The sequence below is a fragment of the Ictalurus furcatus genome, chromosome 18 (assembly GCF_023375685.1).
Source record: "Ictalurus furcatus strain D&B chromosome 18, Billie_1.0, whole genome shotgun sequence".
Lineage (NCBI taxonomy): Eukaryota > Metazoa > Chordata > Actinopteri > Siluriformes > Ictaluridae > Ictalurus > Ictalurus furcatus.
In genome coordinates, this window is record NC_071272.1 from 14,332,187 (window position 1) to 14,354,388 (window position 22,202).

Genomic DNA, 22,202 nt, shown 5'->3' on the forward strand with positions numbered 1-22,202 from the left:
TTTAGTCACATGAAGTGCAGCATACTACAAGACTCTGTTATACATGTTTCTACTACCCAGTAATTACTCCAGTCATACCAGATGCATTTAAAATCATTTCAGTTTAGTCTATGAATAATTGCACATTTAAAAACCCTTAATCCAACCATAATCCTAACGTTCTTGTGCGCTCCAAATCTAATCCACGTTATCCAAGACGATTGGATACTTTGTGGTGTAGATGGTAGATGTACCTAATAAATTGGCCACTGAGTGCAGGAGCACAGCCCGAATGTACTCTGGGAGAATATTGCAGAAACAGGATTCGTTTAGAAAGTGATATAAAACTCCAGAAAAGAGTGAATCTACGTATTTAGTATTTTATTACAGGCTACAGTATTCCGAGCCAGTGCAGCAGGGGGCGCTGTACACCCGACTGGTCATGAGAATTCAGGCTCTTTGCAGTGAATCAGAGCAATCGGTTCAGCTCTCAAACAGCTCATCCCCAAAACTTAACACCTCACACAATAGTGACAATATACACTGCCTGGCCATAAAGGTCGCACACTCTAAAATTTCGTTGCACCAACTTTAGCTTTGATTATAGCATGCATTCATCGTAGCATTGTTTCGTGACATTTATTTCCATTCAAAGTTGCAGTAATTTTGGGCCGAGCTCTTGTATTGATGACGGGAGAGTTGAAACACGCCGTAAAGTCTTCTCCAGCACGTACATCCCAAAGACTTTCAGTGGGGTTAAGGTCAGGACGCTGTGGAGGCCAAATCATGTGTGAAAATGATTACCTCATGCTCCCTGAACCACTCTTTCACAATTTGAGCCCAATGAGTCTCTGCATTGTCATTCTGAATATGCCTGTGCTGTCAGGGAAGAAGAGAATCCATTGATTGGATAACATGGTCATTCAGTACATTCAGGTACTCGGCTGACATTTTATTGCTGAGTAATGTACTGGAATAAAGTTGGTGTGACGTTGGACGTTCGATATTCGCAGAAATGCGGAAATTAAGGGACTCTAAAGTTACATACGACATTGTTATACACGTTTCTAACTTCAATAGCATTTGAAGGGTACTGTACAGTCACACAACCAACTGTAAAGTGTTCATCTAGGTGTCAGCTATAACGCACACCTCTTAGATTTTTGAGATTTAACAAAATAAACTATTAAATCATATATAAATATTGCCATGTATTTTATTACTGCATGGGGCTCATACACAAAATATACCATAATTTAAATCTCAATAGCATTTGAAGGGAATGACTTACAGTCACACAACCAACTGTAAAGTGTTCATCTAGGTGTCAGGTATAACGCACACCTTTTAGATTTTTGATAATTCTTAAAATGAGCTATTAAATCACATTTAAATTAGACATGAATTTCACTACAGAATGGGCCCATACACAAAATATACCATTATTTAAAGCTCAGTAGCATTTGAAGGGAATGATGTAGGTGTCAGGTATGGAACACACCTTTTATACCTGACACTTAGATGAACACTTTACAGTTGGTCATATGACTGTAAGTCATTCCCTTCAAATGCTATTGAAGTTAGAAACGTGTTTAACAATGTCATATGTAACTTTAGAGACGGTCCCTTAATTTCTGCATTTCTGCGAATATCGAACGTTCAACGTCAAACCAACTTTATCTCAGTCTCAGAGTCGACTCTTTCTTGAGCCACAGAATGCGTAGAAGAAGAACAGCCGCTCTAACCGGAAGTGGTGCATGAGTGGAAGTGGAGCACGCTGCATAACTGCGAACGTAAAGGTACTGTTTTATTTATATATCACATAATGTTTACTGATAGTAGTATCGTATATTTGTATTTTTGAAAATAAATATATACATATGGTGTTGAAACAGCGTAATATTTTTTCAAGATACCAGCGGTGCTTTTGTTTGTTTTTTTTCTTCTTTCGTTTCGAGGCCTGGTTTTTGTTTATTGGTTAGCGCCATTTGCTTTCTGGCCTTTGTTCTGTTGATAGCTACGGTAGTACTTCTAACCCAAACTAACTAGCTTGTTGTTTTACTTATAGCCATGCTGATTTCTTATATATATATATATATATATATATATATATATATATATATATATATATATATATATATATATATATATATATATAATAATATATATAATCGTAGAAAATGGACTATTATAGTGTTGTGAATGAGCGGTGTTGTGTTTGATGACAGAGTTGTGTTAATCATGGCTGAAGATGAGGGATTTGTGGTGAGAGTTCGGGGGCTGCCCTGGTCCTGCTCCGTGGATGAGGTGGCCAGATTCTTTTCTGGTAAGAATGTGGAAATGACTGAGTGCTATTAATACCTAGTTTTGTATACACACGACAAAATGAGCTACAACAAACACTAAAGCAAATTTAATGGTCAATGAACGTGTATCGTTTAAGTATATGTTGTCTTGTATTTTTATGTTTTATGGGCCCCTCTGAGTGGGGGATTAGCTCAAATGGTAGAGCGCTCGCTTAGTATGCGAGAGGTAGGGGGATCGATGCCCGCATCCTCCAAACTAGATTTTTTTTTCTCTCAAATATAAAACATGAATGTCAGCTGTGTTTACACCATCATATTTTCACAAATAACGTGCATTACGCTAAACATGACGATAATTATTATACACTTGTGCATCACAATCAATAGCTCATGCATAGAAATGAACAAAGAAAATAAATCACCTCTACAATTAAACATTATCATTATTTTAAGTACTCGAAGTGCAGCTGCATACCGTTGAAACATTTAGTGCAAGAAGTGTAACATAAAAGGCTGTGCATGGTATTCACGTTTCTGTTCTATTTTTGTGAATTAGCGGTTGTGTTAATCAGTTTTACTATCTTTAAAAATAGACTTACACCTGTCTTTAAATTGGTGTTTGACAACTTATTTTCAGATTGTAAAGTTGCTAATAATGGGACGAGCATCCACTTCACCTATACTCGAGAAGGCAGACCAAGTGGAGAGGCGTTTGTGGAGTTGGAGTCAGAGGATGAACTAAAGATTGCTCTCAAAAAAGACAGAGAAACAATGGGACATAGATATGTGGAAGGTATTTATTTGCAAACTTTGCAGAATCTTTGTACAAGAGTCTCTTTGCATGTCATTATACATAAAGAAAAACAGAAAGAGGGGAGATGAAATCCCCTAATTGTAATTCTTTCTTAGAAAGATATGCTTGAGTGATTATTTTTATTTTTTTCAAAAACAAAACATAATACCGTAACAATCTAAATATTTGTCACGTTGTTGTTGTTTACTTTTAAGAGGGATTGGCTGAGAGGAAAGATGACACACAGAGCCAAAAAAAAAAATCGAACTAGCATTTGATTTAGCTAACTAGTGTGCAGTGCTGCTTAGCTAATAAATTAGATCATTGTTTAGTTTGCATTTCCATGTTTATTTTCTGTGTGTTTGATAGCTGTCATGTATGATAAAGTTACAAACATGATAGGAGCTGGAACAGCTGTAAAAATGTAATGGGTTTACAGCAGTAGAGGATTACGCAACCGGGTGGTCTGCAGTGTAGTCCACATCTCCAGAGAGGAAGAAATACAGGTTGCTGAAATGGGAATTAGGAATTGTTTTCCGGCATCATAACCGGACACGAAACCAATTAGAACCATTGGATTAAGGAACTTGGATCAGGTTAAAAATGAAAAGGTAGACGGTAGTAGATCAGTATTTTGAAAAATATATGGTGAGGTAAATATGTTTATCATTTGCGTACACTTATCAGTACGTAATGTATACGCTGTGAATAACAGTGTCACCATAACAACCCTACTTATGAGGCAGAACCCATTCAAACAGTTGAGTTTTTATGTGCCACAAGACTGAATTTCCACCATTGACAATAAGTTCAGCATTTGAAACTTGTACTGGAAACTTGAAAGTTACCTTTTTGAATTATAGGGTCAGTTGTTAAATTCCATCAATAAATGTTTTAAGTTCTATGACTTACAATTCAGAATTACGTTAATTGTACTGTTGCAATAACGACGTCATGAGACACACTTTGAGTCTCTGAAAGTAGCTGTAAACAGTACAACGTAATTAAGATTACTTGCTTTCTTTTGGATAGTAACACAGCTATAAATTCCTGAGTTTGGAAAAACTAGACCCATACAAGAAAGAACACATTATGCGTATTGAAACTTTACATTTTGAAAGTGAACCTGATGTCTGGAAGCAGCTGCACTTGTTATTCAGGTTTTTCCGTTTGTCACCTGTTTTGTATGTTAGATTTGAAAACCTCCTTGTCCTGCTGTCTTGTTGCATTAAGGAAACATTTTCTTTTCTAACAGTATTTAAATCCAATAACGTGGAGATGGACTGGGTTCTTAAGCACACTGGCCCAAACGGTCCAGAGACAGAAGGAGACGGACTGGTGCGTCTGCGTGGCCTGCCTTTTGGCTGTAGCAAGGAGGAGATTGTGCAGTTCTTCTCAGGTATGTCCCGTTGTCACTACCGAACATAGCTGAATACTTAGAAGTTGCAAATTGCAAAGAGCAGTGTTTGATTTAACTGACATATAGATGCATATTTGGCCATTTGCATGTTTTAACTCCTTGATTCTTAAGTTTTATTTTCCGGATTCCAGCTGTTGATCTGGACAAGCATTCATAATATGAATCAAAACACAATTCAAATGTTAGGTTATCTGATCAAACTGGTAGAACCATCTAATCAATTTCATTGCATTGAGATGTCAGTGTGTATGGTTTATTATGATCATTTATTATTAATATTATTCTTTTGTCAGAAACATGAAAAGTACGAACCGTGTGAATGGGCATGTGATTTAATGTTTCCCCTGCTGGGGTTATCTGTCCTTGGGTTGAAGGGTTGGAAATCGTGCCAAATGGGATAACATTGCCGGTGGACTACATGTGGAGGAGTACGGGGGAGGCCTTCGTGCAGTTTGCTTCACAGGAAATAGCTGAAAAGGCTCTAAAGAAACACAAGGAAAGAATAGGGCACAGGTGGGGATGGTTGGCGGGTTCAGCTGCTTTTCTTGTGGAATTCACTGACTTCAGTCATGATGCCTGTTTGCTAGACACAGATTAAGCCAAGCCTAAATGACTAAAGTGCCCCACGTGAAGGTAAGTCGGAGTCTTGACTTAACCTGTGCCTGGAAAACTGGCCAGCAATGTGTTAACACTATACATAATTAACCCACACAAAGTGTCATGGACATGCAAACGTCTCCAGAAGTGGAATTTCACCACATTCATGGGTTGTATATTTAAAAAAAATTCTTTGGTCTGCATATCCTCAACTATTGTGATTAGTGGTTAGTTGAAACCTCTTTTAAGTCCTGTTAATTTTGTGCACATGTGTCTACTTGTGGCTATTATAAATTATGTTTTAAAGACATAACACACTCAAAGCCCTTGATGCCAGTTGCTTGTTTTAGTCCGACTGCATCTCATTGTTTTGTCTCCTTACCAACATGATCTTGGCAGACAGAAAGCCTAAGCGAGAATAAGATGTAAATAAAACATTTCCATGTTAGTTTGATGAGACATGTATTTGGTTTCTTACAGTTCATGTGTCAAAGTGTGTCCAAACCCCCCCCCCCCCCCCCATTTTGGTCAAAACCTGATTTTTTTTTTTCAGGGGGTGTTGTTTACCAGAATCAGCTGATAAATTCAGTCATATCTAAAGGGTTTTCCCAAACCCTTACCATATATTTTGTAAGAAGCCTTCATTCTGTGCATTGCACAGGCTATAAACACGCATCTAAATCTCTGGACATTAAATGAAGAGATTGATGTTTTTGTTTGGCTAATATGAAAGAAATCGAAGGGCTGCAAAATGGCTCTTCTGATCGGCGTATTCCTTGAAATCTGGAGATGTTTTGTGCAAAAGGTGGTATTCAAAGGCTTATTGTACTCTCACTTCAACCAGCAAGAAATAGTTCTGACAGATCAAGATCCAAAGGGCCAGTGTACTTATAAAGAATTTTAAAAAATTGTATCTAGCCTGAGTTTGTATTAATACCGGAAACGTAGCACTAACGTCTTTCTGTGGACGTGTAGGTACATTGAGATCTTCAAGAGCAGCCGTGCTGAAGTACGCACTCATTACGAGCCTCCTCGTAAAGGCATGAGCATGCAGAGACCCAGCCCGTACGACAGGCCCAGTGGGGGCGGCCGTGGCTATAACAGCATGAGCAGAGGAGGTTCCTTCGACAGGTCACGACGTGGAGGATATGGAGGAGGTGCGATTATTATGATTTGTGGAATTTGAACATGACTTGTAATATCTCTATATAAATTACACACACTGTATGTATGTCACAATTCATTCTTTTTCCCAGTTTATGCTAAAGAATGCGTGAAATCTTTCCTTCCTTCAGGAATGTCAGATGGACACTACCGAGATGGTGGTTCCAACTTCTCGAGCACAACTGGCCACTGTGTGCACATGAGAGGGCTGCCATACCGTGCCACAGAAAATGACATCTACACTGTAAGGATGTGGAGATTAGACATGATATGATATCATAGCATTATTTTTGTTACTGTGCAAATGTGCTTAGATGGTATTTATTTTGTGCCTCGCAGTTCTTCTCTCCTCTGAACCCCGTGCGCGTGCACATCGAGGTGGGTCCAGATGGGCGGGTGACCGGAGAAGCTGATGTGGAGTTCGCCACGCATGAGGATGCTGTGGCTGCCATGTCCAAGGATAAGGCCAATATGCGTATGTACTGCTGAACTAGAACTGGATTTCGATAGGTACGGGTTTGTATCTGTTTTTAGTTTTGCTTATCGGTTTCCTTTTATGTTTCCAGAGCATCGTTACGTCGAGCTTTTCTTAAACTCAACAGAAAGGGGCAGTAATGGAGGATATGGAGGCCACATGGGAGGCATGGGTAAGTTGTTGTGTAGGTGGATTGAAATCTTTTTAGCATCATTAGTTTATATGTTATTGGGGGCGGGGGGGGGGGGGGGGGGGGGGGGTTCTGTTAATACAGATGATGGGTGTGGTTATAAGTAACAAAACTTTATTAAAATATGACCCACAAGATTATTCTTTTTTTCTTTTTGTTCTATTTATTGTAGGCAATCAGTCGTCCTATGGCCATGGTGGTCAGAATATGGGAGGTGGCTATGGTGGAGGCTATAATAGCCAGTCCAGTATGGGGGGATACAATGACTATGGTAAGTGTCGGCTATGTAAGGATCTTTCCACTAAACACCACAAAGTCTTTTAAACTGCCAAACAAAGTGTAGTGTTTTCTAAAGGTGTGGTTTAACCAGCAATATTATGTGGTGCTTTGACATATCGTTCCCTTTGTGTGCTTTTCTCTCCTATCAGGAAACCAGAGCAGCAGTTATTACAGTGGCAGTCGTGGCTCCATGGGCATGAACGGTGGCATGAGCATGGGTGGAGGCTGGAGCATGTGAGAGTTTTCATGATGCAGCCACCAAGACCAAAAAGAGACATTTTGAGAAAAGAAACATGCTGGAATGGCTACAGATTTTGTTCTTTGTGAGGAGCGAGGAAAGGATCCTTTCCTGTCCCGCTGTTTTGAGTGTCCGCACTGCATTCAGTGTCTCCGTCCTTGTATTGTGAATCTGCCAAAACAGTAGGCTACAGTGGGGTTTCATGCTGATTGTGCTCTAACCCTTGAGCCAAGTTTATGCTTGTAAATATTATCATTAATATCTAGTACAGAGGCTGTTGAATGCATTCAACATATCTGCTTTGCCTGTGGGTTTTTATAACGTGAAGGTTGTGAATTTTAAAAGAAAAAGAAAAAACTGGAAAAATCTCTTTTGGCCAAATTTGATACAAACCTAGATCTTTTAATCTTTGAGTTGTTGTAGGCATGTCTTCCTTTCCCATAGTCTGTCACTGATTTCTCAAATAAACTTTTGTGGTTATAACTGTGTTTGTGTATGTTGTACAGTAGCTGTTGAACGTAGAGAGGAATGATGTCAGTTACCTTTCAGCTCTGGATTTCAAGACAAATAGTTGCCTTTTAAGCTGCTTTTAAGCATTATCCACTCATGGAGCTTTGTTGTGGCAATTAGTCTTAATTAAATGACTAATTAATCAGAGCATATAATCATATTTATATCACTGTGATGTTGTTCTCAACTCTGACTGGTCAGAAGGTGTTGACAGTAAATAGAGAAAAATCACATTTATATTAATGTGCTTATAGCAATGCAACATTACTGCTATTGCAACAACTTAACCAGTATAGCAGATGTTCCACATAAGATATTTTTTTTAATGTAATTTTTTAATATGGTGATGTTTTCTGTAAAAAGACACTTTTTTTTTATTTAATTTTTTTTTTTTTAAGCCTTTTGGAAGAAGTCTCCAGTGTCAGCACTTTGTAACAGTAAGAGGTAAAACTGTAAGTTCGCAGACATGGGGAAAATCTTAAGGATGGATGGCTTTGTGATTTTTCTCTGTAACATGAAAAGCTGCAATTTTTTGTCATTACCTTTGAGAGAAGAAAGACTGGTGCTGCTATAACTCGAGTCCTAACAGGACCCAAATATAACTACAAAAAATTCTTTAATCATAAATAAAAAATTAAAAAGGAAAATCTCTGTGATATTAGATGATTGAAGTGCTTATTGAGTTACTGTACTCATCAGATCACATGGCTTCTTTTACCACTGGTACACTGATGACAACATTTTCTGCACCTACTGTTCAGGTCTCACAAAAGATATCGGGTGCAGTCGGGTGTTCCAGTTCATCCTAAGGTTGTTCAGTGAGGTTGAGGTCCGGGCTTTTTGCAGACCACTCGAGTTCTTCCACTCTATCCTTGACAAAGTATGTCCTCATGGAGCTCGCTTTGTGCAAGGGGTATTGCCATGCTGGAACATTTATGGGTGTCTTAATTCCAGTGAAGGGATTGTAATGCTACAGCACAGAAAGTCATACAACTGTGTGCTTCCAGCTTTGTGGCAACCTTTTGGGGAAAGTCTGTGGGTGTGACAAACTTTTGGCCATATAGTCAAATATTTTCCACCAAAATAGTGAAAAATAAATAAATAAATAAATGTTTTTTGTTTGTTTTTGGCCAAAAGAGACACTTTATATATAAATATAAAGTATACACTCACTGAGCAGTTTATTAGAAACACTACAGTATAACAGAAACACAATGTGAAACTGTTCATATACATAAATTTAACCCATGCACAACATGCTCTATATGTCGAGCAGGTAACTAACTCGTTAGCTAGTTAACTTGCTAATTACTAGGTCTTATGGCTTATGTGGAGGCTAACTAGGAAAATGTGACTATCAATCTTGCAGTTAATTAAGTCTCACGATCACTTTTAATGCAGTATATGTGTGCAATAACAGTCTGTTCTTTACAGTACTTTTTTTTTGAAACGGCAACCTAGCCTCATTTTGTTAATCATCCTGTATATATCAACAGGCTCCTCAGCATCAACGCCTCATTCAGTGTAGCAAAAAGTAAACAGTGTTACTTAGCTAATTAGCAGACTCTCTTCCAATCCACTAACATTTATCACTACCACTAACATCATTAACAAGGTTGAGTTAGTTACCTAAAAAAAAAAAAAGCACCACTGATTTGATTATGTATATACAACATTCATAACCCTGTTTACCTTCTGTAAAGTTACAAAAACTTACATCTTTTCAGTACACATTAGATCATATTAAAGCAATCAGCCACGAGAGGGCGCTCATTACAGTGATTTAATCACGGGCAAAGGAATTGTTAGTCACTGCAATGAACGCCCTCATATCACTCATTATTTTTTTTATTTATTTATTTATTTTTGGTTGGGGGGGACAAAATTATAATAAAATTCAGTGTTAAATAAATGGTTTATTTTCCTATAACAGCGGTGGTGTTGTGTGTGTTATTCCCTCTCATACCACACTGATTTTCCCAACGATTACAATTTATTAACATCTTATTAAACAGTAAAAGTTAACACTATAGGTTTTATAGATATATAATATAGACTGTTTTGTATTTTTGTTTTGCAGCACATTTAATTCTCAACGAAATTGAAAGAAAATTCTAAAAGAACTTGATCAAATTGGCAAGAAGCCATCTATCATAATTTACTTACTAATTTATTCATAATATATATATTATAATATATAAATACAGAATTTTCCAGGACTCCCTGGTAGAAGAGATACTGTATCTCAACGGGGCCTTCCTAGTTACATAAACAAATAAACAAATAAATACATTTGTAGACAAAATTTACCTGACAGGATCACAGGAGCAGTGTGGTGTTGCTATGACAACTGATGTCTGAAGCAAATTCTTTGCTCAGAGACAAAAGTAGATTTTTGAGTAATCTGTGGAGTTTTAAGGAAAGAAATGTTATTGTTAACAAAACTTATTTAAAAAAAAAAAAACGTTTAAGTCAAAAATTCCATAGGAAATGTATATGGGTCATTTTGACCCGCTTTAAGAAGGCTTGCTTGTGGTGGTGATATGAAAATGTAAAAAATTTTCCCCAAACTTTGACCAAGAAATATGAAAATTACATTGATGATTGTCAGAAACAAGTTTCTTACATGGAATATCAAAAAAATAAATGTTTATTGTTCAAACATTAAAAAAAAAAAAATCACACCATGCCAAGTCAATTTGACCCACTTTATGCATTCTAGGGCTAAATATAACACTTATAATGTCATTTGATTTGGATAATGCTTTTTAAAAGTAACTTGTTAGTGTCTTTGGCTTCACACTGTGAATTGCAAATTGTCCCAAGTTAATTAAATGGCCTAAAGTTGTGGTTAATATACATCTTTATTAATACTGAGGAAGTTATTATATTAATTAACAAAATGAGTTAACAAGATGTTAATACTGAACTATTTCAACTATTAATGGCTATTCATATATATCTAAATTTGCTGTTAATGTAGGTTAATTCAGGTACGTTGGGACATCAGGTAAATTGGTTGGTATGGAACATTTAGGGTCCAGGTGTCCACAAAGAGCCCTGACCTCAACCCTATTGATCAATTTTGGAAAGAATCGTAACACTGACTGCATGTCAGGCCTTCTTTCCCAAAAACAGTACCCGACCTCACTAATGTCTGAACAGGTCAATCCCCACTGCCATGCTTCAAAATCTACTGGAAAGCCTTCCCAAAGAGTAGAGGTTATTATAACAGCACTAAATCTGGAATGGGATGTTCAACAAGCACATATTAGTGTAATGGTCAGGTGTTCACTTACTACTGGCAGTGTAGTGTAGCTAGTCAAAACTTTAATTTATAATAATTTCAGAAATGTATAATGTTTTGGGGATTTTGTTTTATTAATACGAAGAAAGCTAAGACAATGTGGGAACAATACAAAAAAGTGTCCAAATTCACAATAAATACCCATCTGGGAAACAAAACAAAACAAAACAATAGAAACCATCACAGAAATTCTAATAGTTTGCACTACAAATACCATTACAAATCATCAGCCAATCATGAAAAACCATTACCATTACGATTATTGGTTCTTAATGATATCCACAAGACATAACCTGCCAACAATAGAAGATTGGTAACAAATTACCAGTAGAGACCCACATGGACCACATTAAAACCAATACAATTCCCATCATAACCATTAAAACCATTACAAATTCTGTTAATGAGATTGTAGGTAATCATTGATATATTTTGAAGTAAAGCGTTTAACAATTTAAGCACAAGATGGCGCTCGATGGTAAAAAACACACACACACACACACACACACACACACACACACACTGCTATCATACTGTTACTAACAGTTCAGTATTATACATTTAAATGGTACTGATTTGCATAAGAGTAGTTGACTCCTGGGTTACATGATGATTTTGCATAAACCCCAGTTGTTGTTGTTTTCAAAAGGTTTTGTTTCAATTCCTCGAAGGGCCTTTTACGCCTTTGGATGATTCAGAAAGAGCAATCAGCGTGCTTTTTTATGATTTTCTAATGCGCAATGACTACTCAGGTGTGTCCGTGATTCATAGAGGAAGTTTACAGTGTACAGTACGGCTATATAACAGTAGGGGCGGTGCAGTACTAACTGCTCTCTCAGGACTCACTGCCACTGACAGCACTCTCTCTCCTCTCAGGTCAGTCAGCTTTACGGACAGCAAGCTGTGGACACCTGGAACCTAACTGGATACAGCATTCATTTGGAATATGAACAGCTTTCGACTCGGACTTGTTTTCCTTCATTATGTTGGTGGGTGTTTTTAACACAACAGCTTTTCATTTCTATGAAAACTAACAGAGACATGATGTGCAGTGTAGTGCTGAAGTTCACCAAGGTTTCCTGGTCTAAAATGACTTCAAATCATGAGGGTTGGAAGCATTATTGCTCTGATTGATTCCTTTTTTTTTTTTTTTTTTTTTTTAAGGTTAGACGGTGAGACGGTTAGACGGTTTCATGGCACACACACACACACACACACACACACGTTTCACTTACTTCTGAGAACCATCCAGTGACAGAATTATTAATGCTATTAAATAAAGGTATGCTGCACCGAATTCTATCCCTAACCTAAACCTCAGTAATCAACAGAAAAACTTGGGGTTTTTTTGGTTTTCCTGAAATAAAAGCAGCACTAAAAAAAATGCCTTGTAGGACCAGCTAAATGTTCCAACATGGTCAAAATTTTCTGATATTCCAGTCCTTATCCCAGGATGACCCTCCATACACACATCTGCTAACTGGCACCCCCTTATTTGCAGTTTTCCTCCAGCTAAGTGGCTGCACGTCCCAGGATCAGAGTATGAACCCTGCAGTGACGGCAGGGAAACTTCTGCACACTCTGTCTGAAGTGCACACTCCAGACAATGACACCGAAATGGAAGAGCACCTTCTGGACAGTAATGAAGACTACATCTCTGCGGAATATGAGGATGACTATCCCAAAGGTAGTCTCCAATTCTAACAACATTTCTTTCTTTGTAATCTGCCTGCCTGCCTATCTATCTATCTATCTATCTGTCTATCAGACTGTCTGACTATCTATCTGTAGGATGGTCAGTCATGCTGGTCTGTTTATTTAGCTATTTGTAGCATGACCACACAAAACCTAGACAGAAACTAGATTATTCTCATAGCTTTGTGTTTCTTTTAAATTTGAAATTGATCACTAATATAAGATTCCCGCATTTTTCAAAGAAACTCAATGGAATGTTTTTGCATGTAGCTGATAACACCTGATTTCATTCATATTATATGTTATATCCGTAGAGAAATGTAAATACCATTTTACTTAATTACATTCATCTAGTTGGATGAGTGGTTGTATGTAGTCTGATTTGCAGAGGTGTATTATATTAAAAAGAGTTTGCTGGCACCTGCTGATAACCACACAGATTTGTCTGGATTTTGCAAAAGCCAAGCGTCCTGATTTTTTTTTTAATCAATCAATATTCTAAGCACTATTAAGTACTATATGTTCAGCTAAATAAGAGGGAAAGGCAATGCATGAGATATGAAGATGACATGACAGAACCTGCTTTAAGTAGGGATCAAATGCATTAATGGAAATTCTTTAAATGACTTCCAAGTATCTAATACCCCCTTCTTCACTCTGGTAATATGTTGGTAATTTGATGTGTCCCTAGTGTTGGATTAGCTATTACAGTGTTTATTTGTGGGGAGATATGGTGGTGCAGCTGGTAGCATTGCAGCCTCACAGCTCCACGGTCCAGGGATTGATTTCCTTGCATCTTCCAAAAACTAATTGTACTTGGTATGTGAATGTGTGTGCATGATGGCATCCCATACAGGGTGTATTCCCACCTCACACCCAGGGCTCTGGATCCACCACAACCCTGAGCAGGTTAAAATAGTTATTGATGGTGAATGAATGCAGTGTTTATTTGTGTCTAACAGTATGTGGCCACTATATGTGTTGCCTTGGAACTAGTATATTTTACTGCGATCTCTTGACTTAGACTATATTCTTTTTTCTCCACAGTTGCATTTTCCACAAAGCCTAAAGTTTCCTTATCGACCGCAATGAAAGGTCAAGGGAAAGGCAGAGCTAGGAAGAAGAACCCTTGCCAGAGATCAAGATACAGAAATTATTGCATTCATGGCGTTTGCTGGTACCTGGCAGATCTAAATCTTACCTCTTGCATGTAAGTCACACATAGCTAACTTAAACGAGCAAGTAAAAGTATAATGCTACTGATCAAAGAGTAAAATGATACATTGGCTCTGTGTTATCAGTCGTGCCTGAGGTTGTATATATTTGCAGATGTGAGGCAGGATACTCGGGTGAGAGGTGCCACCTGTTCATCCTGCCTGTTAGCAAAGAAGTTGAAGGCAACAGTCACACCACAGCTCTGGCTATAATTGCAGCGGTTCTGTCCTTAATGTGTCTCACCGTCATTGGCATTTTACTGGCCTTAAGGTTAGAACTTTTGTTAAGCACATGCACCTCTTCTACAGTTTACCTCACTATAGATGTCTAAAACAATGGAAATGTGCCCTTTACAGATGTCAAAAAAAGGGTGACAGTAGTGTGGAGGAGAAGATCAGACTTCAGCCACTGCATAGTAGTGACAAAAAAGTAAAGTAAGTCTAATAGGTGTTCATATTTTGAGAAAGGATATGCCACATAATTATGCATCGCAATCAAAGTACAATACTGAAAGTTTTTTTTCCCCCTTAGAAATCTTTATGCTCTAGATTCATTATTAATACATACATTTCATACTAGAGACACAAGCCAATGGCTCAGTGGACATGACGGCTACCACCTGGAGACATCCTGCCAACACTGAAGAGGAAGATGGTAGTGTCCAGCACATCATATGTCTCCAAAGGACGACTTGAAGGAAATTATGAACATTGATTGGAAGAGCATGTCTATGGCATGTCTAAGAGAATTGTAGAGCATGTCTATGGGTCTGTGTAACTCCAACACACAAAGAACATAGGAAAGTCAGTGAATGTAGTTGCATTACAATTTTTAAATGTTTGAACTTACTATTTATTTATTTTTAAAGGATACTTGAGCAGGATAAGGTCAGTCATGCTAGTGTATTTATTTATATATTAACTATTTATTTTATCATGTACAACCCCAATTCCGAAAACGTTGGGACAGTATTGAAAATGCTAATAAAAACAAAGAGGACTGATTTTGTAAATGTACTTTGACTTGTGTTTAAACAAAAAACAGCGAATAATCCAACACTTTGAGAACAACATTCTCCAAAGATAAATCGGTAGGATTTTGGGCATTTCACCTTCTACAGTGCACAATATAATTAAAAGATTCAAGGATTCCAGTCAAATCTCGGTGCGTAAAGGGCAAGGTCAAAAAAACACTTCTGAATGCACATTATCTCAGACATCACTGTCTTAAAATCTATCATGAGTCTGTAATGGATATCCTGACATGGGCTCGGGAATACTTTGGCAAACCTTTGTCCATTCGCAACACCATTCACCGCTGCGTCCACAGATGCAAGTTAAGGCTTCACTATGCAAAGCAGAAGCCATACATCAACACTGTCCAGAAGCGCCGCCGACTTCTCTGGGCTCGGTCTCATCTGAGTTGAACAGAAGCACAGTGGAATTGTGTTTTGTGGTCTTACGAGTCAACATTTCAGATAGTTTTTGGACAAAACAGTTGTCGTGTTCTCCGGGCCAAAGAGGAAAAGGACCATCCAAGCTGTTATCAGGGTCAGGTTCAAAAGCCAGTGTCTGTCATGGTATGGGGGTGTGTCAGTGCCCATTTCATGGGTAACTTGCACATCCGTGAGGGTACCATTAATGCAGAAAGATATGTACACATTTTGGAGCAACATATGCTCCAATCCAGAGCAGGACAATGCCAAACCACATTCTGCCCGGATAACAAGCACATGGTTGCAGAAGCAGAGAGTGCGGGTGCTAGCATGGCCTGCCTGCAGTCCTGACCTGTCTCTGATTGAGAATGTGTGGCGCATTATGAAGTGCAAAATAAGGCAATGAAGGCATGGTAAAGTTGTGCAGCTGAAGAAATGCATAATGGATGAATTGGAGAAACTTGCTAAACTTAACCAACTGGTGTCTTCAGTGCCGAAACACTTAATAAGTGTTATTAACAGAAAAGGTGATGTTACACAGTGGTAAACAATCAACTGTCCCAACTTCAATATTGTATAATTTCACAAATAAATTAAATTCACAAAGTAAAACATCAAATAATTTGTTAATAATGTGTTTTCAATATAGTACAGCGTGAATTGAATTTTCAAATGGCTTTGTTTATTTAATTAATTAATTAATTAATTTTCCATACTGTCCAAACTTTTTCAGAATTGGGGTTGTAATAATGATGTCTATTTACTGAATGCACTGCCAGTTTGTAATATGTACAGTGCAGTCTGTATTTAAACAGTGATGCATTGTTGGTGGTTTTGTCCCTGTACTCCAGCATGTTGGATATGAAATGAGTGTGATTGTAAGTTTAAAAAACATAATTTCATCATTAAATGTGCATTAACAGGCTTGAAACAGTGTCACCAAGGAAGATATTTAGTGTTTAATGTTGTTTGTAACGTCACCTACATTTCAGGTAGTCACTAACTGTAAAGGAAACACTTATACCAGCAGCCTTTATTTTGAAACATATACATTACAATGTAATAAAAGTCTTTTATTTCATATATCCCAAATTATTAGGGAGCGCCATGATACAGCACCCCTGGAGCAGAGAGGTTTAAGGCCCTTGCTCAAGGGCTTGAATTCCCAACCTTCTGATCAGTAAACCAAAGCCAGTCAGTAAACCAGAAAACCGTCGAGCCACCATTGCACCAAGTACTACATAAGATTCTTATTTGCAGTCTGCTTATTTATGATCCCAGATGATTGTGCATTAAGCATTAAAATGTAAAAAGTAACATTATACACTTTAATATCATAATCATTGTTTCATTTCAAACTGGAGTACAGAGCCAAAATGAGAAAATAATCTTACAGGCTGAATTTTAAAATGTTTTAAAATATTTATTATTGTATAACCAACAAACATTCTGGGGGGGGGGGGGGGATGCCTTTTTATGCTTTATTTGTTGCTGTATAAAAATATTGGTCATTTGAATTTAGTACATTGTTTTGCTTATTCTTTTCAATTATTCTTGAAAACAATTTGATGATTTTATGACTATACTGTGAAACATGGAGCCCAGTTAAAGATAATTGGCGATACCTTTGTTTGTACATTACTGGCCAAAAATGTGGAAGCAAGAAGGATTTCAACAGTATTCTACTAACAGTCAACACAATACAATGCAACATGTTTACTGACAGCTAGTGAAAATGAACCATGAGGCATGGCATGGCCTGTACAGGCACTCATTCTCTTACCAATGAGACTAAAACCATTTTATTCTCTATTAACAATCATAATACTGTTTATAACTTAAAAATTAAATTGTCACATGTTTATTCTTGTAAAATTAGTGCTGATTCCAGATTTTTTGTCTTGTGATGTATGAAAGAGCTGTTGGTTTATTTGAGCAGTATTAGTTTATTCAGTGGTACATGAAATAATTGGCATAATTGCCAGCTCAGCTACTGTTAAATAAAATGGAAATAACTATTACAACCAATTACTTATTAATTGAGAGCTTAATGTTTGTCTTAGTTAGTTGGCAATAAAAGTAACGCAATTCTCTACATTTTTTGGGCATTAAATTTAAGGTAAGCAAATTACTTTTTATGAAAGTTTTTATTATTTTTAAAATCAGATTTCAGATTACTGAGCTACCCGCTTAGAAGAGACTAAAGAAGATAGTCACCCTGCATATAAATAGACATTCTGGCATGCATGAAGTTGACTTCTACATATAATATTTGAGACACACCCATCCACAAGACTTTGTAATATCACTTCATCAGGTCAATTTGTGAACAAGCTGGTTCTAAGTTTTGTTTTGTTTTGGGTTTTAAAAAAAAACAAAAAACCCAACAACACACACACACACACACACACACACACACCTTACCTTGGTAGAAAAAAAGAACATTGGAAATATTGTTTCACTTCATAATTGTGGGAATTGTAGTGTTAATTAACTGTGTTACTATTGTTTTTTTTGTGTGTGCTGTGCCATATTTTGTGTGCATGTTCGGACACCCGCCCAGAGTTTCCAGCCTGCCCTAGTCTGCCTTGCTCCCGCCTCCCAGGATGACATCACTGAGCGGCGGCCATATCTGAAGAGGAAGAAGATATATTCTATATTCACAATTCTATATTCTGACTGCTGTTCTCTTGCCTGGGGATGGGCAATGGTTTTGGTTGTTCCTGTATCTGGTTGTGTATACTCTTTACCGGTGTATACACGTTCACTTGGTTCACCGGCAGTAGGGGTGTGGCTGCGAAATCTTTTTTGGGAGAGGGTCCTTTTGTCTCTGTTTTTGGCTTAGGGAGTTAGAGAAATATTTGTATTTTCTTCGTTATTTTCTTTTTAGGTAAGCTAGCTACCTAACAATAGAATCCTTTTGTTTATTAATTTGGCTTTGGCCCACCCTGAAGTTATGCCTGGTTTGGTTCTTTGTAGAGTTGCATGTTTATAATTCTGTGTTTTACAATATACCACAACTTTGTTTTGAACAACCCTGTTGTCTTGGTATTCCTGGCTCCATCATTTTTTACGGTCAAATTCCATTGAATCCCGAGCTGGTTACTCTGTGCGGCCTAACCTAGACTGGGCCGTAACACTATATTTAATATATTTGTTAGTAGTTGTAGTTTACTCAGGTGAGTAGTTGTAGTTTACAGTAAGTAGTTGAATTTTCAGTGAATGTTTCCCAGATACTGTTATATTACAGTTTTTTTTTTGTTTCCTTACAGAAAACCTGAAATGCAGGATCACAGCAGATGCAAATATCAATCAATTAAAAAAAAAAAAAAAAGAGAAAATAATCAAGTACATGAAGTATCCAGGGCGCATGGTGGCTTAGTGGTTAGCACTAACCACTCACACCTCACACTTCCAGGGTCCTAGGTTCGAGTCCTGCCGGGGCCATGTGTGTGCGGAGTTTGCATGTTCTCCCCATGCTGCGGGGGTTTCCTCCAGGTATTCTGGTATCCTCCCCCAGTCCATAGACATGCATGGTAGGCTGATTGGCATGTCTAAATGGGTGTGTGAGTGTGTATGTGAGTGAGCCCTGCGATGGATTGGCACCCTGTCCAGGGTGTACCCCGCCTTGTGCCCGATGCTCCCTGGGATAGGCTCCAGGTTCCCCGTGACCCTGAAAAGGAGTAAGCGGTAGAAGATGGATGGATGGATGAAGTATCCAGCCCTCATCAGCAGTTAAACTGTTAGAACCCATTGAAAACACAGGAAAAAAGTATTGAACACACTAACTGAAATGTATTTAATATTTAGTGAGTAAGCCTTTGTTTGTAATGACAGCTTCAAGCCACTTCCTGTATGAAGAAATTAATCTGTCGCAGTGTTCAGGTGTGATTTTGGTCCATTCTTCTAAACATATTGTCTTTAAATCTTGTTCAATTGGATTCAAGTCAGGTAATTGACTGGGCCATTCTAACGCCTTGATTTTTTTTCTCTGAAACCAATTGAGAGTTTCCTTTGCTGTATGCTTTGAATTGTTGTCCTGCTGGAAGGTCCACCCACGTCTCATCTTCATCATCCTGGTGGATGGCAGCAGATTCTTCTCAAGAATCTCCCGGTAAAGGGCTTCATTCATTGTTCCTTCAATAATATGAAGTCTGCCAGTACGATGCGATGAAAAATAGCCCCACACCATGATACTTCCACCTCCAAACTTCACTGTTGGTATAGTGTTTCTTCTCCAAACATGGTGTGTAGTATGATAGCCAAAAAGTTACATTTTGCTCTCGTCTGACCAGTTACACTCTCCCAGTATTTCATAGGCTTGACCAAATGAGTTGTAGCAAACTGTAAACGAGCTTCAACATACCTTTTCTTTAGTAATGGAGTCTTGCGGGGTGAGCGTGAGCAGTGGAGTGCATCGCCTATTGTTTTCTCTGTGAGGATGGCACCTGTTGTCTACAAGTGTTTCTGGAGCTCTTTCTGAGTGGTACTTGGTTCTTGGGCTACTCTTCTGACTATTCCTCTGATTCCCTGGTCAGAAATCTTGCGAGGAGTTCCGGTGCATGGCCGGTTGATGATGGAGTGATGTTGCTTTCACTTGTGGTTAATGGCCCCAGTGGTGCTTACTGATGGATTCAGAAGTTTTGAAATACATCTGTATCCGATTCCATCAATGTGATTTGCAAAAATAAGGTCTTGGGAGAGCTCTTTGCTTTTATCCATCATAAGATGTTTCTTGTGTGACACCTTGGTAACAAAAAGCCTTTTTATAGACCATCAATTTACTAACCCAACTGATATTAATTTGCACAGATAGGAGGTATAATTACTTACGGATTTCAGCTAGTTCCTTGCCTTACCTTGCCTTAGAGAACTGCTTTTTCTTAGCGTGTTCAATACTTTTTCCCTGTGTCATTCCACTTTATTACGCATAAATTTATTTATGGACTTTAATGTTGTGAATTCTTTATATTACTAGATTTCTTGAGTCAATACTGATGTCTGGTGAAAATTTCATGTGAATAGCCTCATTGGAAATATATTTACTGAAAAAAAAATGTTGACGCACCCAATACTTATTTCCCCCACTGTACATCACTAACCATGACAAAGACCTGAAAACCATTAGTAACCTGCAAAGGGTAATATATTTCTTTTCAGCAGCAGGATAGACAAACCAATATATAGACCAGGGGCTGTCAACTTGTGGACCTCTGTCTGGATGCAACAAAGCACTTGAAGAAACAGAACCAATCAACATGTGGAAAAACCAGACATAATGCATTGGCTCCAGTATTTCAAACATGAACCGTCACAGCTTTGGTAACAGATCCAGGGGCATAGCCAAACCATTCACAATGTTGCAGACAAGTTTGATCCAATGACATTTTTAGGGTGTCAGTCTAGGGTAGGGCAAACTACTCATCCACATTCATAGATAAATGACATTATGTTGCTATCCCTATCTGTGTATGCCTGTAGTACAGTAGTATTAGGATTAAATATCCTGTAAAAGCAGCATTCATTTACTGTCTACCAAGCTACAAAAAAATCATAGCTAACATAACATTAAGCTAAATTTTATGAAGTGCACCAGTGTTATGCATTCTATATCCGATTTTATGCCTCCAAATAATGAATATTGTTTACAAAGTTTGATCAATTATTGCCCACCCATTTGTTTGTTGTGGTCAGTGGTTCCAGGGAATAGTTTTGCTTCTGTGTAACCCTGGCCATTCCTTATCTAAAACTATAAGCAGATCCTCTGTTGCAGCTTATTCAATCACATTAGTTTTCACAGATTTTAATAGACTTCATTTATTTAAAAAGTCAATGATGGAAACAGAATTTTTTAGAGGTTTTTATTGAAGTGTTTGTTTATTCTTCACTTCAAATTCAAAACAGCTGTCTCATCTACCCCATCTGAGTCCATGACGCTAGTCAAAAGTGGTAACATTTAACGCCAGTGAGAAACAAAACATAGTAAGTTCAAACTGATTTGTCTTATTGATAAACACGAATTAGTACTAATGTTTAAGCATTAAAAGGCAGTAAATGGTTGTCACCATTCAGTCACGTCAGTTTCTTATCCAGACCTTATAAGCAAGGAACTTATAAGCAAGGCAGAGGTAGCTCAGTGATTAAGACATTGGGCTACTGGTTGGAAGGTCATGGGTTTAAACCCCAGCACCGCCAATCTGCTACTGTTGGACCGTTCAACAAGGCCCTTAACCCTCAACTGCTCAGATGTATAAATGAGATCAATGTAAGTCGTTCTGGATAAGGGCGTCTGCCAAATGCCATAAATGTAAATGTAATGTAATGGAACTGTATGTACCCTTGATATAGGCTATAGCCTACATGATAACTTTTTACCATCAGGCACACCTTTAGTTGTTAAAAATAAATAAATAAACATCCACAGACCGCCTTATCACAAATTTATTCTACAAAATATTCACATATTAACCTGCTTGTTCAAATCTATACAATAATATTATGGTCATGATGCTTTTTATTCCTGAACTTTCCATTGACAGAAGACAAGCTGATATTATTTATAAGTCAACTTGTTTTCCATCTTTTTTTTCTTTTAGTCT

General features: G+C 37.7%; 2 protein-coding genes and 2 long non-coding RNA genes across 4 annotated transcripts; 3 read left to right on the top strand and 1 right to left on the bottom strand.

Annotated features, from left to right (window-relative positions):
- Window positions 1-1,675: 1,675 nt before the first annotated feature.
- hnrnph1l (heterogeneous nuclear ribonucleoprotein H1, like) lies at window positions 1,676-7,924 on the top strand. The gene is made up of 11 exons (XM_053648377.1): window positions 1,676-1,778; window positions 2,208-2,305; window positions 2,923-3,078; window positions 4,334-4,477; window positions 4,873-5,011; window positions 6,071-6,252; window positions 6,391-6,503; window positions 6,599-6,734; window positions 6,826-6,906; window positions 7,097-7,195; window positions 7,353-7,924. Exons 2-11 carry the CDS (start codon window positions 2,221-2,223, stop codon window positions 7,439-7,441), a joined length of 1,224 nt encoding a protein of 407 aa, XP_053504352.1. The 5' UTR covers window positions 1,676-1,778; window positions 2,208-2,220; the 3' UTR covers window positions 7,442-7,924.
- Window positions 7,925-8,507: 583 nt separating this feature from the next.
- On the bottom strand, window positions 8,508-18,141 carry LOC128622132 (uncharacterized). The gene is made up of 3 exons (XR_008388353.1): window positions 18,028-18,141; window positions 10,262-10,355; window positions 8,508-8,875 (listed from the first exon to the last, which is right to left on the bottom strand). It is a non-coding gene; the product is annotated as an uncharacterized LOC128622132 (long non-coding RNA).
- Window positions 11,903-14,836, top strand: hbegfb (heparin-binding EGF-like growth factor b). The gene is made up of 7 exons (XM_053648378.1): window positions 11,903-12,010; window positions 12,135-12,247; window positions 12,760-12,945; window positions 14,001-14,163; window positions 14,283-14,438; window positions 14,525-14,602; window positions 14,748-14,836. The coding sequence occupies exons 2-7, from the start codon at window positions 12,205-12,207 to the stop codon at window positions 14,809-14,811; spliced, it is 690 nt and encodes a 229-aa protein (XP_053504353.1). The 5' UTR covers window positions 11,903-12,010; window positions 12,135-12,204; the 3' UTR covers window positions 14,812-14,836.
- A 179-nt stretch (window positions 18,142-18,320) lies between the features above and the next one.
- On the top strand, window positions 18,321-22,158 carry LOC128622131 (uncharacterized). The gene is made up of 3 exons (XR_008388352.1): window positions 18,321-18,782; window positions 18,876-21,010; window positions 21,508-22,158. It is a non-coding gene; the product is annotated as an uncharacterized LOC128622131 (long non-coding RNA).
- Window positions 22,159-22,202: the final 44 nt, after the last annotated feature.